Source organism: Lottia gigantea, assembly GCF_000327385.1.
Source record: "Lottia gigantea unplaced genomic scaffold LOTGIsca_94, whole genome shotgun sequence".
In the NCBI taxonomy this organism is placed as follows: Eukaryota; Metazoa; Mollusca; class Gastropoda; family Lottiidae; genus Lottia; species Lottia gigantea.
The window spans coordinates 93,545-117,825 of record NW_008711065.1 but is presented as its reverse complement, the minus strand read 5'-3'; the positions used below and the strand labels follow the sequence as shown (position 1 = coordinate 117,825).

The 24,281-nt window shown below is 33.0% G+C and overlaps 2 protein-coding genes across 2 annotated transcripts; both read left to right on the top strand.

Annotated features, from left to right (window-relative positions):
• Positions 1 to 902: 902 nt before the first annotated feature.
• LOTGIDRAFT_170145 (hypothetical protein) lies at positions 903 to 20,573 on the top strand (the record flags this gene model as incomplete). Its single annotated transcript, XM_009068787.1, has 3 exons — positions 903 to 1,442; positions 19,835 to 19,915; positions 20,337 to 20,573. 3 exons carry the CDS (start codon positions 903 to 905, stop codon positions 20,571 to 20,573), a joined length of 858 nt encoding a protein of 285 aa, XP_009067035.1.
• Positions 20,574 to 22,969: 2,396 nt separating this feature from the next.
• On the top strand, positions 22,970 to 23,989 carry LOTGIDRAFT_170144 (hypothetical protein; the record flags this gene model as incomplete). Its single annotated transcript, XM_009068786.1, has 4 exons — positions 22,970 to 23,002; positions 23,107 to 23,187; positions 23,563 to 23,658; positions 23,726 to 23,989. 4 exons carry the CDS (start codon positions 22,970 to 22,972, stop codon positions 23,987 to 23,989), a joined length of 474 nt encoding a protein of 157 aa, XP_009067034.1.
• Positions 23,990 to 24,281: the final 292 nt, after the last annotated feature.

Here is a 24,281-nt window from a genome sequence, read left to right as displayed (position 1 = left end):
GTTACTTTCCGTTTAAGATATTTATGAAACAAAACTAGCGGGGTGAACTTTTTCGTTTACGTTTAGCTTCCTTTGATCACTGCAATCACGTTTGAGGTTACCGTGATGAGACAAGAGTCTATGCGGTGGAAGGAGGGCAAACCATCACGGCAAGAAAAACAAATCGAACATCTTATGGTTTGACAGTTAATACCTATTTCTTTAGTTATAAACGTTATATTGCTTGTAAGTATACAAGTTGGTTGAAATGCAATAACTTTTTTGAACCTAATTTCTTACTCTAAATAAAACTCATCTTTCTTGTTGATTGTTCTATTGTGCATAAAACGTCTTATTAGTTGTAGTACTTTCCACATGACGGAGGACGGACGTTTAAACCAATTTTATTTAGAGGCTGCACATTACACACCTTACCTAAAAGAATATTGAATTTTAGAAAGTGAATTTGATTGGTTTTAACCGGTAGAGTGACTGAAAGAGGCTGGTTGGTAATTGATGTTAAATATATTCGCGGGTATAAATAGTCGCATAATCTAATATTACTGTTATATTTAACAGGGTTTGTCGTACGTGGGGTGGATACCGTACTCATCTTTAATAATCATTACACAGTTATCCTTCTTGATAAGACAATTAATTCGATCATATATAACTATCAGGTGTAATAAGTTATAAGTTTATTATTAAGACTGGACAGTAATCGCTATACATGACAATCAGTGATAGTATTTATTAATAAACAGTCAAGTCGTGAACCAATAGAGAGCTGTGTCGTCATATATACTCAATCTCTCATTCACAGGTGACTAGTTATTCTCTAAGGTGTCTTTATGACAAAACGAAAGGTAGAAATACAAGGGAGCTCGAGCGGGGAAAACGACGGTTTTCTACAAAAAGCCAGAATGGTGACAAGTCTAGATGACATTCAATCTGTGAAATTTTGGAAGGCGGTGATTGCCGAGTTCCTGGGTACCATGTTATTGGTGCTGGTAGCATGTGGTTCCTGTATTACTCTAGGAAAGGCTACAGCACCAACTATTACTCAAATTTCGCTGTGTTTTGGACTCAGTGTGGCCACTATCGTATGGAATATCGCCCATGTTAGTGGTGGACATATCAACCCTGCTGTAACTGTGGGAATGTTCGCTGCAAGGAAGATCAGTTTAGCTAGAGCCTGTTTCTATGTCCTGTTCCAGTTAGTCGGATCTATTGTAGGGGCGGGTCTGTTAATGGCGATGACTCCAGTTGAAAAACATGGGACACTGGGAATGACATTAGTGTCAGACAAAATTAACATTGGACAAGCAGTTGGAATTGAATTCTTCATCACCTTTATATTGGTATTTACTGTGTTCGCTTCCTGTGATAGCAAGAGAAAAGATTTGAATGGTTCCATTCCTTTAACGATTGGCCTGTCGGTGACAATGTGTCATCTGTTTGCGGTAAGTTGAATTAGGTATTAATCAACCCCCTCCCTCTCTCCCACCAACCACTTCCTCGTCAACCAGAAAGGTTACACTAACTTGTAGTTTTACAAACGTTAGTGAAAAACAAGTATTAACTTGGAACATAGAACATACTTGTGAATCAAATTTATATTTAGATATTTCCCTTGTTTTACCATTCTGGCTTATGGTAATCTTCTCAGAAACATGCTGATTCATCTGTCCGAATTTCACCTTATGTGCACAGTCTGTTTTAACTTGATATTTTATATGAGTATCAATGGTTTTATCACTCTATTCGACCTTGTATTTATCTTGTTATATTTTACATATCATTATAAAACATGTTTAGATAGAGTTTTATTTTTATTTTCGTATTTACATAGTTATTAGATGATGCATGGCTCGCATTTTGTATACGCTATTAGAAATGTTTTGTTATGTATTGTCGCTTACCTTTTTACGTATTTATTATAGAAGTTACTCAATCCCCTATTTTATGATAAATGTATAATTTTAAGATATTCCACGCTTGATAAATTTCGCTATCTTTTTAGTATAATTAGAGTCAAGTAGAATGCATCATCCCGATATAGTGTATATACATGTAAATAGAAAGCTTGACTTAATATTTTTGAATTATTTAACACTAATACTCGCGTACATGTTTTTTGTATTATAAAAGTCGTTTATGGTCAAAATGCGTCATAATATTCGTGAAATAACTGAACATTTTGAACATGCGACGTTTCAACGATAATATCTTCATAGAGACAAGAGTAACATCGTCGAAACATCGCAAGTATTTTATTTAATTAATTGTTATTATTAATAGTAAGTTTTAATCTTGCAATAAAGAGTCTAGAAACATAATCTATAAAAAGTGACTCTCTAATCTTAAGTGTTTGTGGACGCTACAAGTAAGAAGTAATAAAAACTTTCGGATTGCAATAGATGGGAACAGAAACTGAAAATATTTACCGGCTATAAAATGGCTTCATAATCCCTCTATATTTATTTGTTCAATGTTTCATCAACTTATAATGTTGACATAGATTAGACCACTTCAGTTTTTTTCTGAATTAAATTATCTTAATTTAGTAAATAAGTTATATTCAAACTTTATAAAGATATAATTTTAGTTGATTCGTCCAATATTGTTAAGCTCATAGCGATGTACTTTAATCTCTGAATACACAAGAAAACATACTTTAAGTTCATTTACATCCTAATACAACAACGATAGACGTTACTGTATCGCCCTTTAGATTCCTCAATACACATTTTGAAGACATTACATTATAAATATTGTGCATTTAAAACCTGACAGAGAAACAGGAAAAACTTAGTTTTATTTCAGAGTTCAGAGATATATGTCCTGTAATGAAACGAAATGATAGAGCTCTTCATTCAACTTATCTGCACCAGAATGAGCTAATAAAGGTGATGGATGTGTTATAGAGAAATGGTCTAATAACAAGGTTTCGAACTGAAGGAACTGAACGATATGCATCATGAGCTCCGCGTTTATCCTTGAATCATTATTCGACTTGTTGAATCAATCAAGGTTCAAGATGGAGGTATAATCCACAGTTTACATTATTATCATTTATCTGTAATTACGATACCGCGATACCCTGACCAAATCGTGTTTGGAAACAGCTAAAATACTTTTCAGACTTCAGTCTGATTCGACCAGTTGAATTTATTTTCTAAAATCACTGTAAGATAGAAGTTCGATTCATATTTTTTTATGATGGGCATTCACGTAAATCTTGCCAATATACGCCATAGTCGCAAATATCGAGATCGGTTTTCCAGTTGCTGGATGTGTTTTTGTCTTTGAGTATACATTTCTGTTTTAATCACAGTTGATATTTAATAATTTGTCACAAGTTATCTTGTCAATAAGGACTAGTCTTTTAAAGCCCCTTTTCTTTAACATTTAGTCACCGTCTCATCATCATATTTACTTCACTTGAATGACTTCACGGGAAACTTGTCAAATAAATCAAATCTCAGTCAGTCACTAATTATTACTGAGGTTATTATAATATAATTAATATATATTATTTTTTTGATTTTCGCTTGTTAGTGATGCAGGCTGGAAGATTTGTCATGGATAAGTTGTATCCTTGTTTATGTTGCAAGCGATACACGTGCGGACTCCTGTCAATTAGAGAATGATAATGTTCAGGCAGAAATTTTCAGATCCCTAGGTATTCAAAAACTGATAATTTTATACATTTTAATGCTCAAGTCGTCAGTTTAGACTAAATAGGACTAATGACAGTACTGTATTTATCTTGAATTCAATGGTAACAGTTTAAACATATCAGCTTAAGGAAACTGACATTTCTGTACTAAGATTAAGGCGGTCGATATGAAAAGTACAATTGATTCACAACCCATTCGCTTATTTCATGGTCCAGGGATCACTAGTTTGTAAAGGATATATTATGAAATACTATATAGTAGTACACTGATATATTAATTATTATTACTATAAGTCTCTATCCGTTCCCTGTACTATTATATGTGTACTTCAAAGTCAAGATGCAGCGTGGAAATATTAGTTAATACTGACTTAGGTTCGATGCAAGTTTAAGATCCCTAGACAACTTGGAATCTTTGACTTTGCCTATAACAGGGTTACTTGACACGTAGACTGATTTGTGTGGTCAAGCATAAATTGATCTGGTTGTATCTCATGATGTTGACCTATATAGTAGTGGTGAGTGTTGCGCGCGAAGCAGACCATGCTTACTCTTTTCAAAACACCTGATGATACACTTCTATACTACCTTAAGACTCGAGTGTGCCATACTTTTGATGAGATTTTGATTAACCGCACTGTGTAGCTTATTAGAATAAAAGTACACAATAAATGTCAAGGTAGTCTGACAAATTTTATGAATTGATAAAAACATCCTTTGTGAATTGGACAAACGTTGACATTCTCATGGGTTATACTAGCCACGCGTGCGATACCTTTTCAGTCATTAACATTTTCAGTCATTGCGAACGACTGGGGGTCAACGCCAGACAGCCCCTGGGAGGCAATGGCACTTGTTAGATCTAATTAAGAATTCATGCTGTATGCTTTGAGAGCAATTTTATCAGCAACAGCGATATTAGCCTATTAATTCGATTTTTGACAGTCGCTGGATCTTCAACATGAAGAACCTGTAACACGTGAGGTCTTGATTAATGTAATTGTACTAAAAGGACAGCTAGAGGCTTTTTAAAATGTGTTAATAGACTTGTTTTACAAAACTCAAGTCTGTATGCCCTGACAGCTCAATCCAAGGTTGTAAAACTTTCTATGTTGGTCTTTATTTAACATAATAAACACTTACATTCATCTTTCATTTTGTCCTTGAAATTGATAAAAGATTTATAATAATAAAATAATAAATAATTCATGTTTTAGGGTGCTTTATACTAGAGGTGTTTTGTTCAATGTCTCAGATATAAGGGGCAGAATAGGGTACAGGATTATCCATTCAGTAGAGTTGAAACCTTGAATACGTTGATCTGTAAACATTTCTTCAATTCAACTCATTACGGGTCATACTGACACACAAATGTCGACAAATCTATCACCAAAAATTTGAGGTTAACGTCCACCTTTTTGGCACTTAAAGAATAGTTTTCTAGTGCAGTAGTATTAATGCACGCGGAAGATGTTTTGTAGGGTAGAGGATTATCTATAAAGTAGGATTGGGATAGGGTAGAGGATTATCTATAAAGTAGGGTTGGGATAGGGTACAGGATTATCTATAAAGTAGGGTTAGGATAGGGTACAGGATTATCTATAAATTAGGGTACAGGATTATCTATAAAGTAGGGTTAGGGTAGGGTACAGGATTATCTATAAATTAGGGTACAGGATTATCTATAAAGTAGGGTTGGGATAGGGTACAGGATTATCTATAAAGTAGGGTTAGGATAGGGTACAGGATTATCTATAAAGTAGGGTACAGGATTCTCTATAAAGTAGGTTAGGATAGGGTACAGGATTATCTATAAAGTAGGGTTAGGATAGGGTAGAGGATTATCTATAATGTAGGGTTATGATAGGGTATATGATTATCTATAAAGTAGGGTTAGGATAGGGTAGAGGATTATCTATAATGTAGGGTTAGGATAGGGTACAGGATTATCTATAAAGTAGGGTTAGGATAGGTTACAGGATTATCTATAAAGTAGGTTAGGATAGGGTAGGGTAGAGGATTATCTATAAAGTAGGATTAGGTTAGGGTAGAGGATTATCTATAAAGTAGGGTTAGGATAAAGTACAGGATTATCTATAAAGTAGGGTATAGGATTATCTATAAAGTAGGGTATAGGATTATCTATAAAGTAGGGTATAGGATTATCTATACGGTAGAAAATTGAAAAGGTTATAAGTACAATACAGTGAGAAGATCAATCTGTTTAAATTAAATAAATATGACGGTGTTTTAATCTGATATATAAGTATTAGAGGTTAAAGTCCAACTTTTGTGCACCCAAGGCATAATTTTCCAGTGCAGCGGTATTATCTCCTCTTCAATTTCAAAATATTAAGGCATCCTTTTAAAAATGCAGTATGTGGATCACGTGGGTCAAGGTATTCGCTTTCATTTGAATCAAATTTCATTTCAGTGCAGTAATTGGAATCAGAAGAATGTTTTCTGCATTTTTTTTTCTGATGAAATACAATAGGATGATTATTATATATACATACACAACAGACCCCCTTTATATCTCAAATATCAATTAGAAAAACAATGAATTATTTTGATGGAAATAATAGACTGTATGGGTCATATCTGAGACTTGTTTTCGTAACCTGAATGTTACAACAACATGTCGATTTTCTATAGTGATTGGGTTACTTTATTCAGAGTAAGATAACAGTAAGGTATAAGGTATGCATGTTTAATTTAACAGATGAAATTTTATATTTGATACCTCTATTAAATAATAAAAGTACATCATCTTCAGAATACAATAATTGTAACCAATTCTGATAGTAGTCCGAAACTTGCTATTCTTGCTAATAGAGGTTTTTGAAATCGGATACGAACAAAACATATTCTTTCTGGTTATTGCTTCAATGACCAAAAAGAAGACTTTTGTTTGAAATGGAAAATCTATTAAAAGTGTTGAATACCTTGTCCCTTGTCAACTGATAAAAATCAAAAATGTATTTACCATTATCGAGTCGACAAGTTTCAGACTGGCTTCCGTCAATAATAACTTTCAGAGACAGATATGGAGTTTCAGCAATAATAACTATCAGAGACAGATATCGAGTTTCAGACTGGCTTCCGTCAATAATAACTTTCAGAGACAGATATCGAGTTTCAGCAATAATAACTATCAGAGACAGATATCGAGTTTCAGACCGGCTTCCGTCAATAATAACTATCAGAGACAAATATCGAGTTTCAGACTGGCTTCCGTCAATAATAACTTTCAGAGACAGATATCGAGTTTCAGCAATAATAACTATCAGAGACAGATATCGAGTTTCAGACTGGCTTCCGTCAATAATAACTTTCAGAGACAGATATCGAGTTTCAGCAATAATAACTATCAGAGACAGATATCGAGTTTCAGACCGGCTTCCGTCAATAATAACTATCAGAAACAAATATCGAGTTTCAGGCTGGCTTCCGTCAATAATAACTATCAGAGACAGATATCGAGTTTCAGACTGGCTTCCGTCAATAATAACTTTCAGAGACAGATATCGAGTTTCAGACTGGCTTCCGTCAATAATAACTATCAGAGACAGATATCGAGTTTCAGACTGGCTTCCGTCAATAATAACTTTCGGAGACAAATATCGAGTTTCAGACTGGCTTCCGTCAATAATAACTATCAGAGACAGATATCGAGTTTCAGACCGGCTTCCGTCAATAATAACTATCAGAGACAAATATCGAGTTTCAGACTGGCTTCCGTCAATAATAACTATCAGAGACAGATATCGAGTTTCAGACTGGCTTCCGTCAATAATAACTTTCAGAGACAGATATCGAGTTTCAGACTGGCTTCCGTCAATAATAACTACCAGAGACAGATATCGAGTTTCAGACTGGCTTCCGTCAATAATAACTATCAGAGACAGATATCGAGTTTCAGACTGGCTTCCGTCAATAATAACTATCAGAGACAGATATCGAGTTTCAGACTGGCTTCCGTCAATAATAACTTTCAGAGACAAATATCGAGTTTCAGACTGGCTTCCGTCAATAATAACTATCAGAGACAGATATCGAGTTTCAGACTGGCTTCCGTCAATAATAACTTTCAGAGACAAATATCGAGTTTCAGACTGGCTTCCGTCAATAATAACTTTCAGAGACAAATATCGAGTTTCAGACCGGCTTCCGTCAATAATAACTATCAGAGACAATTATCGAGTTTCAGACTGGCTTCCGTCAATAATAACTATCAGAGACAGATATCGAGTTTCAGACTGGCTTCCGTCAATAACAACTATCAGAGACAAATATCAAGTTTCAGACTGGCTTCCGTCGATAACAACTATCAGAGACAAATATCAAGTTTCAGACTGGCTTCCGTCAATAATAACTATCAGAGACAGATATCGAGTTTCAGACTGGCTTCCGTCAATAATAACTTTCAGAGACAGATATCGAGTTTCAGACTGGCTTCCGTCAATAACAACTATCAGAGACAAATATCGAGTTTTAGACTGGGTTTCCGTCAATAACAGCTGTCAGAGGCAGATATCGAGTTTCAGCAAAAATAAATAACACAGACAGATATCGAGTTTCAGCAAAAATAAATAACACAGACAGATATCGAGTTTCAGGCTGGCTTCCGTCAATAACAACTATCAAAGACCAAACACAGCATCAACATGACAACTGCCAACAATACCTTACCTAACCTAGCTAAGATTCAGTTAGGGACTAGTAGGGTATTTTATCAAGTATTTTAGTTGATGGATAACAATATATTTATTTGTATATTATAAAATTAGTAAATAGTTATAATACGTAGTGTAGTATTATATTACTAACCCTACTGTAAGATACACTTCTCATCCTCTCGTATCACGATATCTGTCTTCAATCTACATCTAATTGTACTTCCTGATGTGTATGTTTAATCTCTCTAAAAATATTGTAAAAACCGTTACTTCTAATATAAAGTGACATCATACCCTCGTCAAGTTTCGTGAGGTGCAGAAACCACAGACGCCGGAATGGTGCAAATTAAAGTCGCGTGAGTCAAATACATATAAATAAAAAGTTGGCAGTCCTAGTTTCTGTGTTTGAAATACTGTGTTAATTATTCATTAAGAAGGCTATACATCCGTCTTTACCATTGTAAAATCTACTTGACACATAATATACTATAATAGATCAGCACTATCGATCTTTACTTCAGTCTAAAACTAAAAACTGTTAAATTATTAAGAAATTTTTATCAAAAGAATCAATCGGTTGGTTGGTTTGATTCGCCACACTGTTAACCACAATATTTACCTGCTAAACGAAACGAAACACAAATGTTAAACCTAAGAATAATAGTTTTGTGCAGATTTTTAACCACCTTCGATACCTTCGTGTTACAATGGCTTATAGTCTATGACTTCTGGATGGCGATTTGGAAAATTACATGTCAGTTATTTCTTGAAAATGTGCCTTTGATTTGTAGATAATAAATTTCTTTCTGTGATATTCACTGTGGATAATGCCATGGTTTCTCTTCGTCTAACCCAGAACGAAATCTCAATATCCTGCTTATTTCATAAAATATACCTATTAATATTAATAAGAGTTTAACACAGCTTATACAAGATGACAAACTCAGTCGCAGAGTGACATCTAACGTGGTTCGGGTAAGCATTATTTCATCCCTTGGAACACCCATCAGTGACCCAGCAACAATTCTTCAGTGGCTAAATTTAGTAAAGTGTTCAGAACGAAATTTATAAAGGTAAAACTTTAGGTGTCCCAGAGGAGAGAGAGCATGATTGCCTTACTGGCGACATCTTCAGCGGCCGACCAATACAATTCTTACGGTATCGGAGCTGTATCATTGAGGAAGAAGTACTGAAGGTAAAGCTATCAAACCGAAGTACTGAAGGTAAAGCTATCTAACTGAAGTACTGGAGGTAAAGCTATCAAACTGAAGTACTGAAGGTAAAGCTATCAAACTGAAGTAATGAAGGTAAAGCTATCAAACTGAAGTACTGAAGGTAAAGCTATCAAACCGAAGTACTGAAGGTAAAGCCATCAAACTGAAGTACTGAAGGTAAAGCTATCAAACTGAAGTACTGAAGGTAAAGCTATCAAACTGAAGTACTGAAGGTAAAGCTATCAAACTGAAGTACTGAAGGTAAAGCTATCAAACTGAAGTACTGAAGGTAAAGCTATCAAACTGAAGTACTGAAGGTAAAGTTATCAAACTGAAGTACTGAAGGTAAAGCTATCAAACTGAAGTACTGAAGGTAAAGCTATCAAACTGAAGTACTGAAGGTAAAGTTATCAAACCGAAGTAATGAAGGTAAAGCTATCTAACTGAAGTACTGAAGGTAAAGCTATCAAACTGAAGCACTGAAGGTAAAGCTATCAAACTGAAGTACTGAAGGTAAAGCTATCAAACTGAAGTACTGAAGGTAAAGCTATCAAACCGAAGTACTGAAGGTAAAGCTATCAAACTGAAGTACTGAAGGTAAAGCTATCAAACTGAAGTACTGAAGGTAAAGCTATCAAACTGAAGTACTGAAGGTAAAGCTATCAAACTGAAGTACTGAAGGTAAAGCTATCAAACTGAAGTACTGAAGGTAAAGCTATAAAAACTGAAGTACTGAAGGTAAAGCCATAAAACCGAAGTAATGAAGGTAAAGCTATCAAACCGAAGTAATGAAGGTAAAGCTATCAAACCGAAGTACTGAAGGTAAAGCTATCAAACTGAAGCACTGAAGGTAAAGCTATCAAACCGAAGTACTAACAATAACCTAGTTACCTCGTTACACCGACATCGACCTACTTTCTCTGGAACAATTAACAGGAACTAAGGGAAAATTAAAGGTGATTTCAATAATCGAGAGAGTCATTCTCCCTTGGGATTGGACTATTGATTTTTACCTGTAACAAGTCTTTGATTCCATTCGTGGCACAAATTGATTAAACAAGACAGAATTAATCTTTGTTGCGATCTACCATGCAAAGCGTTACAAGTTTAAATTGATGCACCATTATAAACAACTTGTAATTTCCGATTGTCAGAATTTGGTCAGAATTCTGAAATTACAGAAACCACAATTATGACTCCAATACTAATATGTAAGATTCGGATCGTTAATATTTGGTTTATTCATAGAAAACCTTTTAACGATACACAAAAGTTGAATTCATAAATGTTAACAAGAGCTCTGATACTTTGCATTTCGTATAAAACTCAGAACTGTATCTTGAAGTAACGGTAAAAGTCTCATCTCGTTGTCCAGTGCCATTTGTGCCGAGATATTGTGAACATTTTTAGTGCAACAGCTAATGTAATGCATTTAACGGAAGGTGTCTAAAGCCTATCACCTTATACAAGGTGTCTTCAGTAATTGTATAACTATGATGTTTTATTGGACGTACAACAAGTTATCAAGTGTCACTACGTTTATAAAACATACACTGTAGTGTAGATATATTTAGAGATGCCTTTACTAAATACCTTGTTCAATCTGTACTGCGGGGCCCTAAATCCCTGCCGAGGTACAAGTACACCAAATGTACGCCTGCAAACACCTTGGGGAAAATCTTAATAAATTTTCAGGCGAGTGTTAAAAAGTAATGTAGTAATAAGGCATCGATTTTCCAATTAAGGTGTTCGGTTCCACATTGCTATAGGATGATGTAAATTGATACTAACAGTGTCCCTGATACACCTAAGTTTGGAAAACCTCTTTACAATCCCTTTAACATTTCTTGTTGTATGATAATGTGGAATATATGAATATACGAAGCTTTACCCCCTTAAAATTGCTCCTACATATTTTTACATACTCACAGAAATGTTACATTTCATAATATGGTATTTTGATGTTTAAATGTGAAATATCTCCAAGGAATACTTCACTTTACTCCTCACGCCTATTAAGATGGAAACAGAATGTGGCTGAAGCCTGTTTTCAATACTACAAATATCACAGGTGGTTGTTGAATATTTAAGGCTGGGAAGTGAAACTATTATAACAATATTGATGAGCTGTTATTATTCTTTAAAAGATGGGTTTCCTTATTTTTTAGTGTCAAATTTAGCAAACTATTTGATTGATTGGTGTTTTTATGTATGTAATAAACAAACAATGTCTGAAGAAAAAAAAACAGACTTTTTGACCTTTCTTGATCGGTCACTCATTGCAATTATCTTCTAATTGAGCTAATTATGAATTAATTATGGACATGTGAGACAAAATGGTATTTTTCCAAGTCATTAGAACACCTCTACTTGCTATTCATATAAGTATTAGCATTGTTTTTTCATAAATGAAAATAAGAGAACCCATCTTTAAGTAAATATTTTTGTACTCTAATAAGATAGTACAATGTCAATTTATGACTGGTATTTACTTTTTGATTATTTTATTTGAATGCAAGTTGTGTTATCTTGGTATGAGATATACATAATAAAATAAAATGAAGTTTTACGTCTTGTCTTCTAAAGGGATACTTCTATCTAGTTTATGTATTAGTATTGACGAGTGCTGACAAGTGTTCTCTAATTCCTCATTTTATAATGCAATTTTTTTAAAGGTTTTTTGTTGTTATTTTGAGGTTGTTTTTTTTTTGTGGCAAAACTTCTGACATTTATTTTAGACTATTTTAGATTATGATTGTTAATGTTATCATTGTGTTTTAGTCCTGAAAACAATGACTATAGATATTGATTACTACATAGGAAACAATCATTCCAAATTTGAAAAGATAGGAAAGAGGTTTTCTAAACTTTTTATGTATATCGGGGACACTGATATCATCAATTTACACCATTCTAATTTCCATTCCGAAGTCTATGATACTTGCAATTCCACTAAAACTAACGTGTTTTATGACGTCACTAGAGGAGAGCTATCGAAAGCTACTATTGATATCTATGCAGTTCCCTTCTAATGACGCCATAATTATACCCAGAGGCGAATTATCAAATTAGATAATGATACAATATATGATGTAAATAAGCCGTGCATTCCATATAGAACTGTCAGGTAGAAATCGAAGCTGTGGGCTGATAACACTGTATTATTGCCCACTTCCGCCTGCCACATTGCACGTAAAACTGACATCATTTAAAAGATGTCATACGTAGAATATAATTTAATAATGTGCATTCGATCTCATAATGTTGTGAAATATATTTTATGTGTTAAATATGCAGTAAAGGTGTAGATAATACAATACGAAATAGGTTATTATTTGAATTTAAAATACCTTATGTTATTTATGATAATCGCCCTTTAACATACACAATATATACACAATGATCGTACAAGAAATAAGGGCATACATATGATTATTATTCTGTATTGTGTTGACGAATTAAAAAGTAGTTATAACCAAATTTATATCATTTTAGTGACCGAGATTTTTTTAAAGACCGTAATAAATGGATATGAGACTGACCTAGGAAATCGATTATCGATATTATTCTAATTTCGGGTCAAACCAATGTCGATTTCGAGATCTTCAATGGTGAAAATTCAGTATTGTTATCTTATACAATTTCATTGTGTCGATTTTCCTGTCCTGAGTGAACGACTAGGTAATTGAAGCCTTCAAGTCCATGTGATTGACAGTGATTGGCCGTTATTAAATGTCCTAAAAGAGAGAATGTTTGAAAACGAGTTAAAGATTGTTATGAGTCTGAAAAAGCAGATCTATATACTACCTACTTATTTTTTATTTATATCGTGTCAAGGCACCGTTTTGATTTTGGTTTGATGTTACTTGACAGGCTTCATTTCATTTTATTTTTATTACCTAACAATTCTTATATAAAATATTACAGTCTGTGATATCCTCATATTGTCAGGTAAAGTACAGTAGGGTGAAACCAAAATTACGATAAAAAAAACTTTCTACACCCGAGGCCTTTGACCTATTTTAATATTTAGCTTTTTATTATTCAACGGTGGTCAATAAAAATGAAGTATAACATATCTTTTTCCTTTCTTTGCTCAGGGCAAATTACTGAGGCCGGGTCAGGGTTTATATAGAATTTAGATATAGCTATCCATATACCAATATAATTTACTAACAGGCGTAATACGTTTTATTCTAAATGACCTAAAATTGTGGTTTTCAATATCGATAACATTGAGTATCAGAGGGAAACAGTATATTAAAGATTCGAACAGCTATCGAAACCTGAAATCCAAAATGTTTGACAATACATTGGTAGAAGCTAATGAACTTTATATATTAATCATAACGAGGAACTGACAACTGAGATCTGAATTGAGTGTTGTCATAACATCATTATTTACAACAGGTGTTTTCGTACTTTTTCTTTCTATCATCGATTGCATTACCTCCTTCCCCCGAATTGTCAATGTAATGATGAGTATGAACACTATTACTGGTGTATGGCATGATATTGTGGTATATCATGTCAGAGAACTGAATAGAACTAGTTAGATTATACTTGTCCAAATAATGTTAGACTACAAAGAGCCTCATTACTCAACAAAATTTAAAGATTATCGGCTTAGTTGAAAATCCCTGATTTAGAAATACATTATATTAGAATATTCCATTGAAAATGAATTACATTTACATTATATCTCACGCCCAATGATATCCTTTCGTTTATTGCAAATTTTCCCTAAAAGCAGTTAAATTTTCAATAAACAATACACTACAAACTGGGAAATTTTCATTCACCTAAAGATGATCAAGGCTCTCCATATTCTTCATGTTGTGATACGAAGGTTTCTGTGCAGAGTAGGTTTTTATTCTTAAAGGTTATACTAATTCATTTATCACAAGTTGCAAGCTTTTCATCCTTAATATTTTGGTTTTCTCAAAGTAAACTTTTCAATGCGAATTACGATTTCAGTGTTGACAGATAGTACAAACATAAACTTAAAATTCTTGTGTTGTTTTGATATTATTTACAAGCAAATATCTTCATTCCAATTTTACCTGGTTTGAAAAGATTTTAGAAAATGACCATGTCCTGTTTGACCTCTATTGTGGTCAGTCAAGACGACTCGTTATAAACATATAACACACATGAGAAGTCAAATTGGACACCTTGCGATGTTGTTTTAGCAAGAGCTAGACAATATTTGTCCATTCTTCTGTTGTAAGTAATTTAGGGGACCCAAAATTATGGCGTAAGCTTTACACTGTAGAAGTGTAGATATGCACTAGAAATAGCATTGATAGAGACATTTGCTTTTTCACACACTACTGTTAGAAGTTTAAATATATATATATATACTCAAACGCAAAATAAATACAAGTTTAGATGCAGTATACATGTTATATATTTCAAACACAGGTCTTGTCTGTAGAATCATCAATCACAATAACTTGGACTTTGGTCTGCTCTAGTCTAGCTTTCGGTGTTGCTGTCAGTTTAAAATGTCGGCTGGATCGATCACGTGAAGAGATTGGCATGCTGGGAGTTTTAAATTTCGAACACCATTTCACCGCAAACTATTAGTCAAAAACAACACACTGAGATATATGAGTACACTTAACGCTGCTAATGGCGCCCATTTAACACCCTTACAGTGTAATTACCGCTAAGCTCTCCAGATGTAACTTGCACCGTAGAGAGTGACAGGTTACACCTAATTTAACAGTGTGATTAAAGTCTAGAGGGTACCTACATGTTCTTTCACTATATCACTATACTTTATATTTAGAGATATAAGATTATGTTGTGTAAGTGATCGGTTGTGTGTTTGTTTGTCCAGTGAACGTAATTATGTGACTGAACAATTAACTCAAGCTATGTCAGGAACATTAAACAATACATACAAGATATTCCTCAAAAATGAAACTCGGGAGTGAAAGAGAAATAATAGAAAATCAATGATATATCTTGAAACCTGATTGAAGGAAAAAATAAGTCACATTAACCCAGAAAGTTATAAAAATAAACAAAACGTTGAAAAAATATCAAACGAAGCCGCTCGATTGTAATTTAAGATAAAAATTTATATTTTATGCATATTAATTTTCTAGACAAAGTTCTAAAAGTTGAAAAAAAAATTGAAAAATTTTAACGACTCCTTCGAAGTTTCCAGATTATAGATTAAAAAAAATTGAATAAATTTAGACTAAAAAGTTTTACAAAATGCAAATTTTTTTGTATGAATATTTTGACAAATGGAGAAAATATTCTAAAGATTCATACAAATAAAAAGTAAATTTTTTAAACGAATCCACCGAATTTTCTAGATTAATCTCTTACAAGTTCACATGTAAACAATTGTTTGAAAAATAAAGAAAAAAAATGTGGAATTTTCTAGTTTGTAAGTGAAGAAAGGTGTAATAAAAATAAAAAGAGATATTTGAGTGTTGATAACTGACACACTGTGTTTTTATGATGTTATGTTATTTATGTCTTATATAATGTTATTTATTGAAAGATGCTGGTCGTGTCTTATTCACTAGGTAAATGAACGAACAAATTCCTTTTTGCAAGTGTAATAAAGTATCTTGATACTTGAGTATAAAACATACATTGTACTTTTATTAGTTGATTACGTTAAACTGTACTGAATAATAATAATAATATAATAGTTAAAGGTGTAAATATAATGTAAACAGGCCTGGTTTAATGTAAGATAGTTTGACTGTCATATTTATTTTCAATAGAATAGTACAGCATCAATAACTCGCGGTAACTACAAATATTCAGTAGTCAGAGCCTTAAGGTCACTACATATAGAGATTGATAGAGATTCTCACGAACACCACACTGCTGAATTCAAATACACTTCTAGTTACTAATGATAGGTGAACCTTCATCTTGATATAAATATTAAGAGTTTACAGTGATATTAAAAAAATATGTCATTTTTATTTTAACTTGATTTATTTTAAATCTCAAGTATAATTTTACCCACATGTAAACTATTCTTAAGGATTCTAATGCTGGTACAAATGAATCACAACAATTTCACAGTCGTCGTGTGCTAGGACGTTTAATTCCAACTTTTGGTCATAATATCATAGATACCATCAGTTGAATGATGTGACTGCAATCTAAGAGAAAACCGGAACCGGATCTACGTTTAAAAAGATTATTTCACGTACCAACGGTGAAAATTTGTTGTTTCTAGATTCTGGCGGTCACAAGATGTTTCGGAAAATCAGAAAAAAAAACTTTTTTCTGCACCTTCTGGTCTGATGAAGACGGTCAACGCCATGCAGGGTGCAATGAGGGAAATTTTGCCAGGACAGCGGCACTAGCCTGCTCTTTTTCAACTGTCAAGGGATCTTTAACGTGCACAGCCTGTAACACACATGGCCTCGGTTTATTGTCTCATCCGAGACGCTTTTCCCATGTCCCCTCCGACCTGCATCACTGACAGGGAGAAACCGGGTTGAAAAATCCGAAGGGATCATCTCGACCCATGCCCGGTTTGAACCCTGGACCTTCAGAGTCCAGTTTGTTATCGCAGTTTCTAGAAAACCTCTCCTTACACAAATCATCTAGATATTTCTATATGAATAAAATGAGTATTAATTCATGTGATGCATGTCACTTCTTTCACTTTTCACAATTTGCGTTTTATTGAGAATTTTTTAAACTAGGTTTTAATGTGTATTGTTGATTTTATCGATTTCGTTGCATTATATACCGATATTATGAGTTCAACTGAAAACCCTTCTGATACCTATCCTTTTTTCATTTTGCGTTCAACTGTGAAAAACCTCTGTTTGAATGTATTATGTTAATTTTATCGTTGCGCACTTTTAAACCAGTATTGTGATAACTTAAATTTTCTCATCACCAATCCTTAAATGCTAAGTATTGCGTTGTTCGTTACCTTGAACTATTTCAGTTTTTTGCGGTCATCATGCGACAGTCTTTGATTAATGCCGTGTATAGACGGTCTCTTGATTTTCATTTGCTTCAAAATTTTCTGTTCGTAATTCTGTTCCAGTATCTGTATTGGGTTTCTGCAATTGCTCTGCTGACAATCCCAACTTAAACTATATCGCTTCTTATCATACCCAGTCGAAAAATATTAGCGAAATATCATTGCCTCTCGACTGAATACCATTTGGTAGATCGGAATCACGCCAATGAAAAATTTTCCATTGCATGGAGAGAAATGACATGAGTTTACACCAGTCAATTAGAGCCTATAAACTAATCCAGTCTAGTTGAGCTTGTGTTAATTATCGTCTTCTTCAATGGAGAATGACAAATTACCTATTAAAACTTCGGGAATTAAAAATGTATATTTATATATTTTTCATTAATTTTTCATCAGCTTTACGAGGGTCAAATTGAAGGCAGAGTCTGAACGATTTCAGTTTGGAATGGTAGTTACTGAACGATTTCAGTTTTGAATGGTAGTTACTGAACAATTTCAGTTTGGAATGGTAGTTACACTGTTGAAATAATATTGTCGTAATAACATTATAAATTAGAGTGAAATCTGATCATAATATTGACATACATATTGATAATATTTTGGTAACTTGTTAGTCCCCGGGTTTAAAACAAAGTTTATCAACCCCGTAGAATTATGTTCTTAAAATACTCTCTATGATGAATACAGGACGTAAATTCAATTCAAATTTATCACAAAGTTTCAACTCCTTTCAATTTCAAATGAAAAGCAAAATAAATGACTTATTGCATTTCATGTGTATGTCCTTTACAAGCCAAATCACAATACTCAATAAACCGAACAATCCATTTTATAAGATTTTAAGTCTAAGTCTCTATCACGTGTTGGGTATAATGCAGTTGAGTTCGCCTTACCTGATAAACCAGTACAAGTTATATAAATGGGAAACTTTTTTCATGTGATAATTGATTTTCTTTCATAATCTTTTTTACATTTTTAATATTAATTTTAAAAATCAGATCACAGTGACAAATCAAAAATCACATTTTGTTTAAACATTCGGTGTTCATCGGTGTGTAATAAACATTTTAATTGATAGCTTTATTCAATCTGTATGAATCAATAGGGAATCAAGGAAGATATTGATACATTCATATAACCGAGGCTGGTCCGGGTATTATCAGTAATGATCTAACAAAATGCATCACCGTAATGCTTGAATCCAAAGGTGTTTTAGTACTTCCAGTGGTTCGGGTTCTAATCCGTCCGAACGGGGGTGGAAGACACCCAATTTCAGTCACTTGTGTCAAAGATATCTTAAGCAGATATCAGCACGTAATGTACAGTGATTTGTTTGGCTCTTTTTTAACGTTTCAACTCGTTATGCCCGTCTTTAGTTTTGTAAAACTTGTGCCATGAACGAAATTTTAGACATGACCATTTAAATTTGACCCAATGCTAACCCTTGTAAAATAAAGATAAAGACGGTAAGTTGGAATTGATTATATCACCTTTTCACTCATACCTGACTAAACATCGACTGTAACACGTGGTCTTTCTAACATAATACTCTCATTTTCTCATGTTTACTAACACTAGCAATGTCGACTAGATTTCTCTCTGGGGATCAGAAACAGCACTGTTCTATTCTGGCATGTTGAGCTTGATCAGTCACTTGCGAACTCAAGTCCAAAAGAAAACACTGATTTAAGCTCCACTACAATAAACACTGTTCTAAGGTTTCACATGTGATGCAGGACATACAAGGTGGTAGATTGCAAATGTAATTGAAAAAATAACGAGTGTCTAATAAACCAAATTTCAGTTATGAAGTGGATTGAAAAAATAGTTTTGACGATACCACTATATATACCAGTTATTACTGTCAGTTTTGTCTGAAAACTATGTAACCTTTTCTTATTCTTCAACAAATCGCAATTACTAAGAACCAGCTTTTAAATTCTCACGTGTTATTATATAGCTTTGAATAGAATAGTATGCTTACTTTTGCTTTGTCTTGTTATTATCTTATTCTATTAACGCTTATCATACATAGTACGTTCAAATAACATCATTATACAACTATCATTTATTATTATTATTATTATTATTATTATCATTATTATTATTATTATTATTATTATTATCATTATTATTATTATTATTATTATTATTATTATTATTATTATTATTATTATTATTTCTTTTTATGTTATGTCTACTTCATTTCTTTTGTCTTTTGAATGATCCTGGATGGTTGTTTGACTCATTTCATAGAGACACGACATTACTAGCGTGAATTGTTTATGTTTTACAGATTCAGTATACTGGCTCCAGTATGAATACAGCCAGGTCGTTTGGTCCAGCTGTTATAATGGCGGTGTGGGATCATCATTGGGTATGTATCTATCTTGTCTGATCAATAACATCTTGAAGAAAATATATTGGTCGTATCACTCGGAAAAGGGAAGTTCTGAGTTCTATTCTCGGACATCGCCCCGAACCACATATATAAAGTCGGAAAACTGGCATCAGATTTTGTCAGAGAAGTTTAAGAAATATTTGCCTGTAAAAAGTCCCCTAAAAACGAAAAATTGAACTTTATCTTGATTTTTTCCTTATATTTCACCATCATTAAAATTGTTATAATTATTCTTTTGGGTTCAAGGATGACAATGTTACACGGTTAATCAATCTATTTGTGGTCCACGGATCTATTAATTCAGAATTTATAACCATTCCAATAAAGGCGTTTTATTTACCGGAGAATATATACGATCATCATCTGGTTTTATAATAACTGATGGTTATATTTACAGGTGTACTGGTTGGGTCCAATATTGGGTGGTGCTGTGGCAGGTATTCTTTATGACCATGTGTTCGCATCCAATTCCTCTCTACAGAAAGTCAAGGCCTGTCTGCTGACCAGTGCTTATGACGACGATAAATACCAAGCACACAAAATGAAGATTCGTATCATAGAAGAAGAAGAAGGCCAGAAAGAAGAGTTGGATTTTTTGAACAATGAGAATTCTAAAGATGATGCGAGAATTTGAGACAATATTTTATTTCATTCATGCTATTTTAGAACCAGTTATAACAGAGCAAATCCTTCTGAATACCCTGTATTGTAAACTAGATGTAAAACTTTATCTGGTAGCATTTTATCGTATTATTAGGTATAGAACAGTAGGATTAAAAACAACATTTCATTTCATTATCCCAATAAGATACAGAACAGTTGGACAACATTTTATTTCGTTAGTCCAACAATGCACAGAACAGTAGAACTAAAAAACAACATTTCATTTCTCTAGAACAGTAGTCGTTCATTTTATTTCATTAGTTCAATAACATACAGAACAGTAGGACACCATTTTAATTCATTAGTCCAACAATGCACAGAACAGTAGTATATAAAGCTACAATTCATTTCAGTAGCTCAATCATGTACAGAACAGTAGGATATAAAACTCCATGTCATTGCATTAGTCCAATTAAATACTTAGCTGAGATTCTACTTAAATTTGAAGCAGATATATCAGGAGCATCACTGATTGTATCAAAGACAAAAATATATCAATCTATTCCTTAGGTCACATTGTTTCTGACATTATCAAATTAATCTTTATATTTTACCTTTTTCTTGATGTGAGGAGCATTATGAATTATAGTACAAAGTAAGCTGAACACGAGAAAACTACCGTTTATCTCATTTTGTTAAAAAGTCACCAGTACTCATTCAGCTAGTCACATGTTTGATTAATATTTAATAGAATCTCATCTAGACATATGCCATTGTCCATATTTTTTTATCACTTTTTGTAATCACATTACTTTGCAATAAATTAAAAAACGTTTCATTTTGTTTCATTTATGCGATTTATACAAAACTAAAACAAGTTTCACAGTATGAATATATAATGACATGATTGTATTAAGCACTATTTTAACAGTGGTATTTCTATATCACTCTACAATTGATGTACTGAGCACTATTTTAACAGTGGTATTTCTATATCGCTCTACAATTGATGTACTGAGCACTATTTTAACAGTGGTATTTCTATATCAAACTATAATTGATGTATTGAGTACTATTTTAACAGTGGTATTTCTATATCACTCTATAATTGATGTATTTAAAACTATTTTAACAATGGTATTTCTATATCGCCCTACAATTGATGTATTGAGTACTATTTTAACAGTGGTATTTCTATATCACTCTACAATTGTATTTAACACTATTTTAATAGTGGTATTTCTATATCGCCCTACAATTGATGTATGTACTATTTTAACAGTGGTATTTCTATATCACTCTACAATTGATGTATTGAAAACTATTTTAACAGTGGTATTTCTATATCTCTCTACAATTGATGTATTGAGCACTATCTTAACAGTGGTATTTCTATATCACTCTATAATTGATGTATTGAGCACTATTTTAACAGTGGTATTTCTATATCGCTCTACAATTGATGTATTGAGCACTATTTTAACAGTGGTATTTTTATATCACTCTACAATTGTATTTAGCACTATTTTAACAGTGGTAGTTTTATATCGCTCTACAATTGATGTATTGAACACTATTTTAACAGTGGTATTTTTATATCACTCTACAATTGTATTTAACACTATTTTAACAGTGGTATTTTTATATCACTCTACAATTGTATTGAGCACTATTTTAACAGTGGTATTTCTATATCACTCTACAATTAATGTATTGAACACTATTTTAACAGTGGTATTTCTATATCACTCTACAATTGATGTATTTAGCACTATTTTAACAGTGGTATTTCTATATCTCTCTACAATTGATGTATTGAGCACTATTTTTACAGTGAGAATATTTTATTATTGTAAGAGTTAGGTCATCTTATTTTAAACAAGTACGAATGTCTTTTAACAATCTTACATCTATAATCCGAAGCAAAGCAAATATATTTTTTTGTCGTATGTAGCAAGGTAACAGCTTATAGACCATAGATATACCCCCCGATAGACCGATTTATTACAAATATAAATAGAGTTAATTCCATTTAATTGGAATATATAATGTAATTTATGTACATTGTGCTAGTCTAAAAACTCCAAACACATTTATCTTTATAGTTTAAATGGAGGAACTTGAGAATAAATACTGACAAATATATATATATATATAAATAAATCAATTATAAACCTCCTAAAGGTAACCAGCCCTGCGTTCAGTTGACTCTTTTTAGAAAATAGTTTTTTGTATCGTTTCGTCATGCTAGTAAAAGTTGCTGAGTTACGTCCCTTGATCTGCTCTTCACTAACTGTGTTGTTGGATTCAGACCAGTAAATCATTTGTCATCTGTTTCAATGTTATAGCACAAAATTAACCTTTTTTCCAGAAATCTTTCCAATATAGCCAATACTTAGTTTCCGGACATAAATTCAATATGCCCATATGACAATGGGCATCCTGAGCTGGTCACTGAAAGTAAACCACTAAATTTCTAGTATTTCTAAAAATAGCACATTTAAATTAAACAAATTATTACGATTTATAATAATAATTTATAATGTTTTGTTTAATCGTTACAGATCCAATATACGGGAGCCAGTATGAACACAGCTAGAAGTCTGGGACCAACTCTAGTTAACGGTCATTGGGATAAACATTATGTAAGTAAGATAATTATTTAACCCGTTACTTTTCTGAAGGATCCAAATATCCCAGCATTAGAATTTTGAGTCATTTGCTTAGTTAAGCCGAACTAATGGCGGGTTCTAATCTCGATCGACATGTGAAAGTATGGTAACGTGCTCTCGATATGTATTTACTTCAAAACAAGTGCTGGTTAGTCCCTCAAGATCTTCGACGTTAGTAGAAAGCTGTGTACAGAATCGAGAATATGAAACAGTAACGCCTGATTTCGTGGGTAATATGAAAAACATAGTGGACACATCAGAATAGAAATGGATATTTAACCAGAACCTGAAACATGTTGAGTAAAAATATTTTGTTTTTGTACAAGAATATATGAATGGAAATTTTAGTTAAAAAACCAATCTGAATCATGTTGTTACTTAGAGTTTCACACTATGCGGAGTATAGACAACCGACCTATTTTCAACCCGCAATCCTGTACTAAAGTAAGTATAACTAAGCCTAACTAGCATGTATGTGAATTTATATGAATTAATCTCCACTTTATTTCAGGTATATTGGATCGGACCGTTACTAGGTGGAATCGTAGCTGGTCTGCTGTACGAAAATATGTTTGCTGCCAACTCATCGTGGGCTAAAACTCGCGCCTGTTTTTTGGCGTCTGACTATGATGACGATAAGTACCAAGCCCACAAATTGAAGATCCGAGTTGTGGAGGAAGTCGACGATAACAACGATGAAAACTCCAATGAGACTAATGATGGAGTCAATGATGATAAAATTGAAATGAGACATTTGAGAAATTCTGTTCATTAATAATTTGAAGTTAATTCTAATACTAAGCATTCCTTACATCAAAACATACACGAATACCCGATAATATTATTATATATTTATTTATTTTCTTTCATTTTCCTTCCGAAAAGGTTTGACTCGCAAGTAACCTATTATTATTCTACGCTAAGATTCCACAAAACCGGCTTGTTCAATAGAAAAACACTAAAAACGCGTTGTAACGTTTTAATAACTGAACGCAAAGCTGGTATAATATCTTATATTTTATTTTTACCATGTACATATCAGTTTAACACTTCCTTTAATATAATTA